The 12,660-nt window shown below is 41.0% G+C and overlaps 1 protein-coding gene across 1 annotated transcript in view; it reads left to right on the top strand.

Moving 5' to 3' along the window:
- The window catches only part of nab (NGFI-A-binding protein homolog), a 223,685-nt gene that overhangs the window by 39,936 nt on the left and 171,089 nt on the right, over nucleotides 1-12,660 (top strand). Inside the window, exons 2-3 of the mRNA XM_084608183.1 lie at nucleotides 5,932-6,033; nucleotides 8,468-8,605. Of these exons, the coding sequence (XP_084464309.1) occupies nucleotides 5,932-6,033; nucleotides 8,468-8,605 (240 nt within the window). The remainder of the gene's footprint in view (nucleotides 1-5,931; nucleotides 6,034-8,467; nucleotides 8,606-12,660) is intronic.

Genomic DNA, 12,660 nt, shown 5'->3' with positions numbered 1-12,660 from the left:
CAGCTAGAGATCAATAGAATGCTTTATTTTACTTCGGAGATGGGCCTGTACATTATTTTACTTCGGAGATGGGCCTGTACATTCAGTTTTTTTTTTTTTTTTTTTTTTTTTTTTTTTTACCATACGATTCTCATTTTTGTTCTATTTTCTCGTGAAATAGCTGCGCCTTCCTTGCTTGTCGTTTTTTTTTTTTTTTTTTGAAGCCACCTGTCATTTTTCGATGCCTTCCAAGAAATAATTCCCTTATTCCACCAGTTTCGTGGCTTCATCTTTCCTTATACCAGCGGTTTGTTACTTTTAATTCTCTTGCTTTCGTACTTATAAGGTATACCTAATCATAATCTCACCTTGCCCTGGAGCGTTTCTGTGCTGCTTTCTCTATATACAAGCTGCTATTAACGCTCGTTGTTTAATTATGTCTTTTAATCTTGCATTTCCGGCATTCCTCTCATGAATAGGGCCTACATCTTTAGACGTTTATAATCACTTCCCACACTTCAGTGCCCTTCTTCGCCCATTTCAATCGTTCTGAGCTTGCCATAAATTTAAAGTAAAATTATGAAATCGCGGCCGCTCTCGGTGCTAGGCTCAACTAATTGTGTCCACCGTCTACCATTTTCGAAAAACCTGCACTGCATGCGGAGCGCCTTCAATCTCTGCTCCAGAAAGCACAGGAGAGATGCACGTCGAATGTGCGCCACGCACACACGTGTAATGATTCACGTCGCTTAGCGGCCCGCAGAAGAGGAGCGCTTGTCGAACAGAGCGCGCTGTGAACGAAATTCATTGAACTGCGCAACCGAGAGAAGTCGCGTTTTCAAAATTTTAATAAGTGATACAGACGGCCGGCTGCAAATCTCCGACTTCATTCCATAGCCCTAATTATATAGTAATCATTTAAAAACAAATGGTTAGAATTCGGTTAATCACCTAATTAGTAGTGTGGTTCGCCATTTTTTCATGTCAGTCAATAACATGCGATTGCAACATTGATGAAGCGATCTCGATAACAAAAAAAAGCTGGACTTTTAAAATGTTCGTTAAACCTCGCTGAAACAGCCGTTTAAGCGTCACAACGCTTATTAATGTTGCGAGTAATCAGCCATACTGCATTTTATTTTGTGCCGGTGTTAAGCACGTTTGCGTACTCGTCATAGCATGATCCAGGTTTCGAAGTGATCTTATACTTAACCCTGGTGTCACGTCGTCGTAGGCGTAGTAGTCCGTGCGCACGACTCATTCAGCTTCTATATAGCATATATGCATATATGTACATGGCTTCCTATCGTAAACTGTTGCTCTCTTCCCAGGCTTTTGAAGGCTATACGTTAGGTTTCTAGATATTATATATTTAAATCGAACGTTCTGAATTGCATGTGTAAGCTATTGACAATGCCAGTGTGATCCTTCTTCCGAGTTACTTTTCTAGGCATTGTCACTCCCCTTATCTACCACTACCCTTTTCCACCACCATCACCAATCGAGGTCTTTAAACAGCAAACAGAAGGTAAATATTATTGGAGGGATCTTGTCTCCTTGTTTGACACCCTTGTTTATTGGGATTTTACCGTTGTGTTTATGAACTATTATCGATATCTTCCAGTGTATAATTGCTGATGTTTCGACTGTATCAAATGTATTCTCGTAATTTCAGGAGGCTATATGATGGAGTTGCTTATAATCTGCTCATGTCTCTATCAACTGTTGACAGTTGGGATATTGCGTATTGTCTAGAGCTGTTAGAAGCCTCCCTGTTTCCTTTTTTAGTTGCTTGAATTAATAAGGCTTTGAAGCTTTTATTAGTGATTACTTTAGTAAATACCTTGCAAGCAACAACTATAGCATCAACGGTCTGTAACTTTTATGGTCTTTTCCGTCCGGTTTCTTATGAACAAGGATCTCTCCCAAGATTCTGTTAATCTCGGGATCATCAAGCATTTCTTATAAGGAGTCATTTTGCGCGCAAACTATCCACAGTTCTTCGACATATAAGTCATTTAATCCTTACTAGGTGTTTTTCCCGTTTGCATTGCATGCTCCTAAGGAGTTATTTACGTACAGATTGTTAATATAACATCCTTATTGGTTCTTTACTCCGGTCTTTCGCTATAATTGCATGCCCGATTGGTCTGCATCACTGCCTCTCACATTGCCGTCCTGACTAATGGGTCATTGCGCAGATTTGTATGAAATTCCTTGGGTTTTTTGACTACCATATCTATAATGCAGATATCATAGTTAAAAAAAGCCAAGGAATTGCTCAGCAACTCAGGAAGGAACTGCTCATTACCTCTAAGGGTTAATGAGCACAGAGAGGTTCTCACTCGAGAGGTTCTCACTCAAGAGGTTCTCACTCACGGGTTCCCAGGAATCCAACTCGAGACTTTTACTACTTAATCGCTCCATTGTATCAATGATCTTTACAAAGTTGGTGCTCACCTTCGCATGTCTCGGTATGCTATCAACTTCAAGATATTGTGCTCAATCCGCTCCCCTTATGAGTGCAGCTTAATCTAGGAGGATGCGAACTTTGTGCACGTATACAGTTAGTTAAAAAAGTTCAACTTGAACGCAAATGTACAAAGGTATGATTCGTTTACGCACAAGTTCTTCTATCCCATTAAGTGTTCTTACTCTCCCAACAATCAGATCATTGCGGGGGTGTCTGGTTTTCGCTATTTGAGTATTCATTTAGACGCTGGTTTGCGTTTTATGCCGCAGATGGAGCAAAAAGCTGCGCGTGCTTGGCAAATGATAGTGACCCGCATATGCAGGATCATGCTACCGTATATGCTATGTTGGCTTGTCCCAGAGCCTGGTCCTATACCAAAACATCAGAATGATGCTTCCATTATATGGATTTAGACCTGTCGCATATAGAGATGGAAAAAATTCGAGGACAGTTTGGCGACTTAAGTGATGAAAGGCGAAAGCCTGAGTGCTGCATTCTGCGGCATGAATGACTAAATAATTATTTACACAAATGTTACGAATTCGTAATTATAATGAATGACTCATTAGTTAGTAATTATTTAGGATAGAGTAAATAATGATAATTAGCAATTAATAAAAAATAATTAATCATTAATTGATCATTGATTGGCATATGGCCGCATAAGGCACGCATTCGCACATACTGTGGTGGGGCTCTGTGATTGGCCCAGACCTCCATGACGTCATCCCCTCTCGACCAATCAGAGCCGCAGCACTTTTGCTGACGACAATGATGAGGTAATAAAGGCTTTCGCCTTAAAAGGTGTGTGGAATGGATCTCGCTTGGCTGAGGCCCAACACGTTATGGGAGAAAGAGAGAGGCATTCAGAGGAAATGCAAAGCAGTTAACCAAGAAACGTTCCGGTCGGCTATCTTGTACAGGGAAAAAGGAAATAAGGCGCAAAAAAGTTGTCGAAGTTTGACGTGACTAAAATTAGGATGGTAGATAACATTGACGTGGTTGCTATCTTCTCCCTGACAAAGGCGTACGCGTCCATGAGGAGGACCGTGACTTGCGTCGGACTGGTTTCCAGGAGAGACATAGATTATAAAATGCTCCTTTAGCCATGCACGCCGTATACGAACGTGTGCTTGCGTTGTACAGGTGCAGCTCTTTCTAATCGGAATCCATGGAGCTTGGAAGGCTGGATTCAGATATAGGGATTAGATATACTCCTATCTCAATGGCGGGCTTGGCAGAGCATCGCTGTTAAATTGGCAGACGCTCAAAGATCAGAGGTTCAGGTATACATTCAACTCCGAAGAGCCGGTTACACCTCCTAAAGCACACCATTGGACTCAAGTGAAATACTGCAGCATGGTGCTGCCAAATGTAATACATTCATGCAATGCAGACGTCCCACCATGATGCAATTACGGCTTCATCCCTCGAATGGGGATAAGGGTGTAAAAATTATTAGTGCGTGCACCTCTTCGCATACCTATCCAACAAATCATCTGTGAAGAATTCCATGTGTCGCGCGGTCTGTTTGCGTGCTTCCCGAGACGATTACAGAGCTTTGTTGCGCGCTTTGGGAGTCGACTACCCGCTTTTTGGACACTATAGAAGGCAAGTCGCGGGACCTTGGCTTTTTCTTCAAGTGTTCACATAGTGTGCACATAGGTACACATTGACTGCAATACATGCGCCCATACCATCTCTGACCAAGCTTCGGGTGCCTGGATGCGACAAAGCCGTGTGTTTCACGCGTCCTCGTATACAAACTAAGCTCCATTGGTCTAATGGTGTTTATTATGCCATGACACTATCAGATCCTACATTTCATCACAATGTTAACTCTCCTAGGCGAAACATATATTTGCCTCCATCGTTTTCATTGCTGTTTGATCATTATTTTCTTCTTGGTATTATTAATTTCGCTTTCACTGCTCGGTGAGCCCCATTTTAAAAGGTCTATGGCTTTGAGTCAGCCCCTCGCAATGCATACAAAACAAATAAAGCGATCATAGTCTGTTGACGCGACCAGTCGTCAAAAGTTGTCGCCAGTTGGAAGCTCTTCGTGGCGTCACTGTTCCTTTATTAATGCGAAAGAATTACTTCGCTATGTTCACAGATTTCTGTCCGTTCCTAAGCCTTTTTCTGAAGTATAGCCGAAAAAAGGCATAGGAAGGGATTGGCGCGCAATTTTAAAGTACCAAAGACTAAAATGGGTAAACAAGAAGTGAATTAAGCAACCAGAAGCAAACAACAGCAGCATCCGTGCTTTCGCATTACTCGAATGCAGAATCTGCGGTGCTCTTAATTTTTATTTATTTATTTATTTGCGATGGCGTCACGCTGTTCTAACGCATATGACCCGCGCATGCGTCCACATTCTGCTTCCAGCTGGTCACGCGCAGTTTCACCGCACTGCACCATGTGACTCTGCGGAGAAGCATTCTCAAAACGCGAAGGGGCCGTTTTGTGCAGAGGTATCAATACAACCGAGGAGGGGGGCTTTTAGGATTTTGAAGCTATCCTTCGACCTTCGCGGCAGTCTACGAACGCAAAGCAAAGAGCTTGACAAAACTAAAAATTATTGTCGGTTTTTTTTCATCTCAAATTCAGACAGCTGTCATGCGGGTAAAATTACGGCAACACAGACAGTTTTCGGCCTTTATTTCGATTCCACTCAATAATTCGAATTTGAGGCTAATTTGAACATGTTTTCTGCTTTATTGGAGGTCAAATTAAATAGAGCTTTCTTTGGGTGTGAGGCGAAAATGCGCTTAGTAGCATTTAACGCCATCAGCCTGGTCCAAAATGCTCCAAAAAGGTCTATAAATTGCCCCAACATGATCCTAAAATGGACTTTTGCTGCTCTTCAAGGCTTTTGCTGCTCCCGTGTCTGCTCTAAAAGGCTAGAGCCTGCTTCCACCCCTGAATGTTTTGGGAAATCATAGGCAGTGATTTTGGAAGTCATAGCTAAGGCAGCGTCTTTAACTCCGATGTTTTCGAACGAATTTGAAAAAGCAATGTACACGATGTTATCTCATTTCAATGGTAAAGGTAAACTTTGGTAACCTGAACAGTTTTTATCCTGATAAATCTGTAATTTTAGCGTTATTTTATATACTAACATGGTCTGAAAAATATAATTCAATATTTGCTTTCATGGAAATTTATATGGCATTAAAGTTAGTAAAGCATGGTGCACTTATGAAAAGGTTATTGGTATGGCATTCGCGAACGAGATCGACCGCTTCTGAAACTGCTCGCTGGTGCACAAAACATTATTGCTGGTCTCTCATTGGTGACGCTCCATATAATGAAGTACCGCATTAATTGTGATTTATTTAATCGAGGACGTCATTTTCTGCTTATATGAAATTGTTTGTGTGCTACAAATCACGTTTGCATGCACACGAACGTATGCAGGAAACATTGCATTGTTCGGTGGTGCTCATTCCTTTGTATTCTTGTTCTTTTCTTCGCAGTCGCGATGACGTCGCAACCCACCAATGAATCAGAGCTACAGTTGTACAGGGTCCTCCAGCGAGCCAACCTCCTCTCTTACTACGATACCTTCATTTGTCAAGGTGGGTCACAAACAAATTTCGTTCGGAGTTGGTCGTGTGCGGGCTGTCATGCTTTGTTTCGCTTTGGGTGAAATGGCCGACAACTGTGCGACGACAGTGCACTATGCCACTTCCCCAACATATTGCTGTGAATGAGTGAAAATTTGAGCTTTTTACGATGCTTTTTGTTCCAGGAATCTACCAAACGACGCTGTCGGGGGTTAAGAATAAGTTCTTTTGGTGTGCACAGTTTCTTACTCGCGAAATATTTCGTCTCTTTAAGTATACCAATTCGTTTCTCGATTTAAACGCTATGCCCTTAGAGACGCAAGCAATTATTTGGTTTTGTTAAATATTCATTAAATACCCCGCTTTGCCCCACTGCATGTCAGGAGCAATGATTATGAATCATTGAAGGACAAGGCTTCACTCTTGCAGTAGATTTGCCTTCTGGGCAGAAGAGTTTGTGGCTAGCGAAATATATATATATATATATATATATATATATAGACGAACAAGAATCATGTACCCTCAGTCTTGAGAAAGGCAGGGCTCCTGCCGAAACGTCGACTACAAATAAACTTGGAAACGGTATGAAGCAATTTTTCACTTGTATATATATATATATATATATATATATATATATATATATATATATATATATATATATATATATATATATATATATATATATATATATATATATATATATATATATATATATATACGCTGAAATCTCTGTCCAGCCCGTATGCAGCTCAAATTTATGTGAGTTGATGCGTTTTAATCGTGCGTAAACGACGCATCAAGGACGGCTCGCAACGGAGACAAAGTTTAAGCGCTGCACCGCCTCCCTGAGGTCTTAAATATTAAGCCAGGACAATGAGGAAAAAGAACGAAATGACAAAGCGAACCTTGTCACTCTCTCCTTCTAATGCAGTTGTGGCGGTTGTCTTGTCCAGAGACTGATGGAGAATTTAGCATGCATGCTGCATGAACTGTGTGCAAAACCGCTCATGCGTATATTTGCTCGAGAACGTATATCTCCACTTTACCCCTCAAAGTGCATCTTTGCTTTTATGTGTATGGTGTAAGTATTTTACCGTTTTCTTCTTCTAGCCTTTTTTGTTAACATTTTTCATAACGCTGTCTTTTAATGAACCCCTTGTTTTGCATTTCTCTCTCGCTACCTACCACTCGCGTCCCTTTAACCGACGTAACTAGCGTCGTGGACAAAGCTTTGTCAGTGTGAGCCGATTTGCCCTTACTCTCTTCCCCGTATATATAGCTTTATTTCGCGATAAATGTTTCAAAGTAAACCCTTACATTTAAGGGCAAATACATGTCAATATATACTTTTTAAAACCAAATGTATAATGCAACTTTAATTCAACATTTATCTTACATGTTAGTTACTGCGTCTTAGGAAAAATCATCGAACGAAAGCATGAGTGGGGTGATCCGGACAGCAGGAACCGTTACTAGTATTGTTCAGTGCACACTGACAACGAGATCCGATTTCTTTGAAGCCAGGTTATAATGCTTGAGATTGAATAGTCGCACACGCCACTTGATCAGCACAGCCTGTAGTTCGACAGACAGCCGAGAGGGCCTTGCATTGCAGTGAAGCTGCGTAACTGGTCTCCACACATGTGTTCGCGCTGTGTTCCGGAAGTCGAAAAATTGCGCTGTTCTGGGCAGCTGGATATATGAACGAAAAGAGTGTGCTCATTTCGGCGCAAAATTTGAAATATGTCATATTGACATTACCAGATCAGAGGTTATAACTACTTGTTTGTCCTAATTGTGTGTACAATCATTGAATTTAGGCAGAGGGTTCATTCTGGATATTTGCATGTACAGCCGCCCAACTATTTAGCAATATCAAGCGTTGAACTGCTTAATATAGTGTATAAGATGCTTTCCTCGTCTGCAGTGCTTGCTAATTCGTGGTACTTGTCAGGTTCAGTCCAAGTAATTTAAGATCCGTATCGTCTGGTGTGAAATAAAGCCAAATAAGGATCATACATCGCAATTCTTCCTGTGCAGCATCTTTTCTAAAATAAGTTGGCCAAAAATAAATTTGCCGCCACTTCTAGTTTAGAACGGTCGTTTACCCCAAATAAACAAAATTGGTGTGAACCACGTACTGCTGCGTATGTTGCGTGACCTGACTCCTAGTTGTGACAACGGATTGCGATATTCAATTAATTATGATTATTGAACCAAGTCTTCTATTTTAACAAGCTATTATCGAAAAGGGGCCATTAATTACCACGCCACGTGTTGAATTGCTGCACGAACGAGCAACCTGCAAAGCTGACAGAAGCGTTTAACGTGTTGCAGTTAGCGATGCAACACTTGATATTGATAAAAAAAAAAAAGTTAAAAGGGGGGCACGTCTTCCACGCATATGCTTCTCCTTCGCATGCACTGAGCTGTGAAATTGGTGCAGGAGGCGATGATGTGCAGCAGTTGTGCGAGGCGGGCGAAGAAGAGTTCCTCGAGATCATGGCCCTAGTGGGCATGGCCAGCAAACCTCTTCACGTTAGAAGGCTGCAGAAGGCGCTCCAGGAGTGGGTCAACAATCCAGGTAACACTCTTCGCTGCAGGTGCCTCTAGAAGAGCCTGATAAACGGCTGGTCGTGTCATGTTTGCCTGTGCACGAATGGGCAGACCATGCACAGGCGCTCTCCGTGCTTTTACTGACGGATCACGACCACGCGGAGAAAAAAAAAGGGTAGCCACGTCTGCAAGTAGAATCACAATACAAAAATATTTTAATCGCTGGCTACCCGAACATGCTGTTCCGCTCAAGTGTCAGTTACCGTACTTGGGGCCACCCAGCCGCCGTCTCCGTCGTCTGTAGCGCAAACGTTCAATAACAGAACGTGGCGTAGGGGGTTTTAACGTATACAATGAATGGATACCAAGACTCTAGGGCATTGCAGAGGGGAGTCGTTGTGTATCAAAGGTTCGTTTTCAAAAGCAGCAGCAACAAAAGAAAGGAAAACAAAAGTACACATGCATATACAAACAAGCGCAAACACACAAGGAGACAATTACTTCTAGGGGTGGAGCGGTGACGTAATCAAAATTCCAAAGAGAAAAAAGCAATATATGTCAGGAACAAGCATACAATCAGAAATAAACGTTAGTGTTTTTCAAAATGCAACATTACCTGGAATACCATCGATGACATGATGACGGTGATTGAACCATCTATATATATATACTATAATTTTACTTACATGGGATAAATTTGATGGAAAGATACTGGCCTGCAATGATAAAAAGGCGCTACAGGAACAAACTTGATTTCATGGCATTATGGGTGGTATTTAGAAAAGATGAAGCGGGGAGTGTGGTTCTGCGTGATCATCTGGATAAATAACGAGTGAATGCCGAAGCACATATGCGCTATATATTATACAGTCAACGTCAGTTCTACATGACAGGTCGAAAAAACCCAAACTGTCAAGCACTCATATATCAGTAGGCTTTCAAGACAAGCATTACTGTGATGAGCAAAAGTTGTATTTGATAGACGACAAGTGCCCACTATAGCTTTCTTGCACTCTTTCATATTTAGTTCCTTGTCGGCAGTGTAAAGCCAAACCAAAACGCAAGCGGCATCGTTATCCATAAATGCGTGTTAAATTACGGAGTCATCAGCAGAAAGATTAACTGAAGAAGATATGTTAAGCGGTCAGTCATATGCATGGTGACATTTTAATCGTTTACGAAGTAGTATTCTAAAAACTATGCGATACACTTAATTCTTTGTGGTTGCTGTAGTTTAGTGTTGCAGCAAGACTGGCATCATCTTCATTATAAAGCTTCATGATTAAACAAATATATAAATAGAATTAACTAATCAAAACTATAAATTTGGTACTAAAGGCCAATGTATTGCGAGATTGAAGCCATAAGCAACAAAAGTGAGCTCCGTATTTAATTCGTTTTTTATCGACAGTGGGTTTCACAATACTGAATATAAATATGCATATTTTAAAGTCGTTTAGTTCGCTCGCCTGTATCACAAAATAAAACAATGACGTCTCTCATGGTTATTTTGCACCAAACACGTACTTAGTTTGTGCATTTGATTATGTAGAGGAAGCACATTGCTTTGAAGATATATCAGCACGCTTAACGACGCAATATTTATATATATTTGCGCAATGCGTAAAATTCAATCCAGCGAGCTTACAAATGCTCATGTTTGACATTCCTTATTTAGAACTACCACTGCATATTAAAAAAAAAAAAAAAAAAAAAACTATATAAGCCGGGCTCACATTTAATGTTTACTGCCTTCGATTTCGCAATATGATATTCACTATTAAAACCGGTAATTAAAATGTTCCTCAAATAATTTTATTCGTGTAGTCATTATGCTGTATCAGCCTCAGATACATGGTGTATACTTCATAAAAATGCAAGCTTATGAAAGAAATCTCTCGGCAGATCACAAAGTGGTGAGGCCCAAGACCGCCGCTAGCTTGAAGCTCGCGAGCGAGGACAGACGGAGAAGGCCAGTTAATGTTGCTCGCTCATACGAACAGTGAAAGGTTTCCAGGAAAGCAGTTTAGCCGTGCAAGTACCTTTCAGTTAATGGCGCATCACATGCACTTAAATCTTTTTTGGCCCATAGCTGAAACTGGTTAGGGCCAATTACACATACATGAGAACAAACTCTGAGACAAGCTTGAAGGACACATTATGAAAGTTTTCGGGGCTATTGCGGACCCGCTAATCGACGTAGCTGAACGTAAGAACAATAGGTGACACAAAAAGAAACACATTAAGGAAGCAATTAACATGGTACTTGCCAGTGGCATCCCAATAATGTCGAAAAAAATTGCATATAGAATCTACGTAACTGAAGAAAAAGAATCACGTGAGATAGCTCGTGAACCGCTTGGACTTTTCGTCCAAGTAGACAGTGTCCGGCCTTGAAACTTATGATCACGGATGCAGTAATTTTAACGAAAATTTCTTACGAAAATAGGGCTGGGGTTCAACAGTGAAAAGTAAAAGATTGTATAGAAACGAAGAGAATAAACGACATGTTTCAGGACGGAGTAATAGCGACCCATATAGGTCGAAAGTTATCACGGCAATGTTTATTTCCAGATTCATACGCCGAAGAATTAACTTTCCAATCTTCCAATCATTGAAAATTGACCCTATCTGAAGAGGCTTGATAAGACGGCATATATATATCGTATAGCTTGTCACTCTTCCGTGCACCGGTTGCCCCAAGTATTCGTGCCATGCTGTTTGTATAACCATATAGTGCTTGACGTATAGCACACGCTTTGGTTGTGGTCGCCGCTCATTTGTTACTATGACTTTACTTTGCTGTGTAATTGTGAAAGGGCAAGATTATTTCAAGCATTTAGCCGCTTTTTGAAAAGTCGGGCATCTTGAAGTCTGTTCAACGTGTCGCCGAGACGTTTTGGTGTCTCTTCAGCAAAACATGAAACAAGTGTATACGGTATGATCAGCAGCTTCTACTTTTATTGACTCGCTTGACAACATTGGGGAGGTGCTCATACTTTCTGGTTGCCTTCTTGTAAAATTTGGTTCAGATGCTTGTTCCGCAAGGAAATAATTGGCTTCTGATCCGGCTAGACAGTGTCTTTTCGTGCGAAGGTAGCAGTGAATTTTTTAGCATGCAAGAACGATGGCTACTAATTCTTAGCTTCTGCAAGCTGGTAAATAGTAGCTATGAGGTGCTTCTTGTTGTTAGGCTTGTGTCATTCATAGAAGCTGGCTTCCACTGAAACCATCAAAGGCTGAGTTGAACTAAAATAACGAGGCACGGTTGCCGTAATCAACTTCCACTTGGTTATCATGGCGGTGTATGTGCGTTGCTGCGTCCACTGCCAGTGGCTATCTGTCTTTAGAAATATGCGAGATAAATTCTGCGGCTGCTACTTCTGCCCAATATGGAGCAGTCCTATATATGCGAAAGTTTGATTTCAAAGTATACGGCACATATATGGAAACCAAACATATTGTTACGGGGCGGCAAGCCGATGGACAGAGAGAACAGAGAAAAGATCACGAATTACCGTGAGATGATTTTTAAGTAATCGCGCCGGGCCTAGCGTGAGCGCTCCTGCCTGCACCACTGCCCGCTTCTTCCTCATCCGTAACGTTACCCGAGGCCACCGAGTGATCGTAAACAATGAAGTTTGTCGATGTCGATGAGATCCATGGCATGACGATGGGCGTGACTGGATGGTGAAGATTGAAGTCAGGGGTGGAAGCAGGCTTGAGCATTTTGGAGCAGCTCAGGGAGCAGGAATATGGGCTGTTTTGAAGAATCTTTGGAGCAATAAAACAAGAGTTTTGGAGCATATTATGTTTTAGAGCAGTGTTTACGATCGAATGCTTTCAATAAGTGCAATTTTCTGTTCCTGACATACACAAAATCATTTTGGTTTATTTTAGCTCAATGCTCTGCTAACTACGCATGCATCACTAACAAGACTGGATAAACAACCAATATATATATATATATATATATATATATATATATATATATATATATATATATATATATATATATATATATATATATATATATATATATATATATATATTGTTTCATAAAAGTCTTCCAGGATCCAGAAA

Source organism: Amblyomma maculatum, chromosome 6 (genome assembly GCF_055883805.1).
Source record: "Amblyomma maculatum isolate TAMU_Amacu chromosome 6, ASM5588380v1, whole genome shotgun sequence".
Lineage (NCBI taxonomy): Eukaryota > Metazoa > Arthropoda > Arachnida > Ixodida > Ixodidae > Amblyomma > Amblyomma maculatum.
This window is presented reverse-complemented; position numbering and strand designations above follow the sequence as displayed.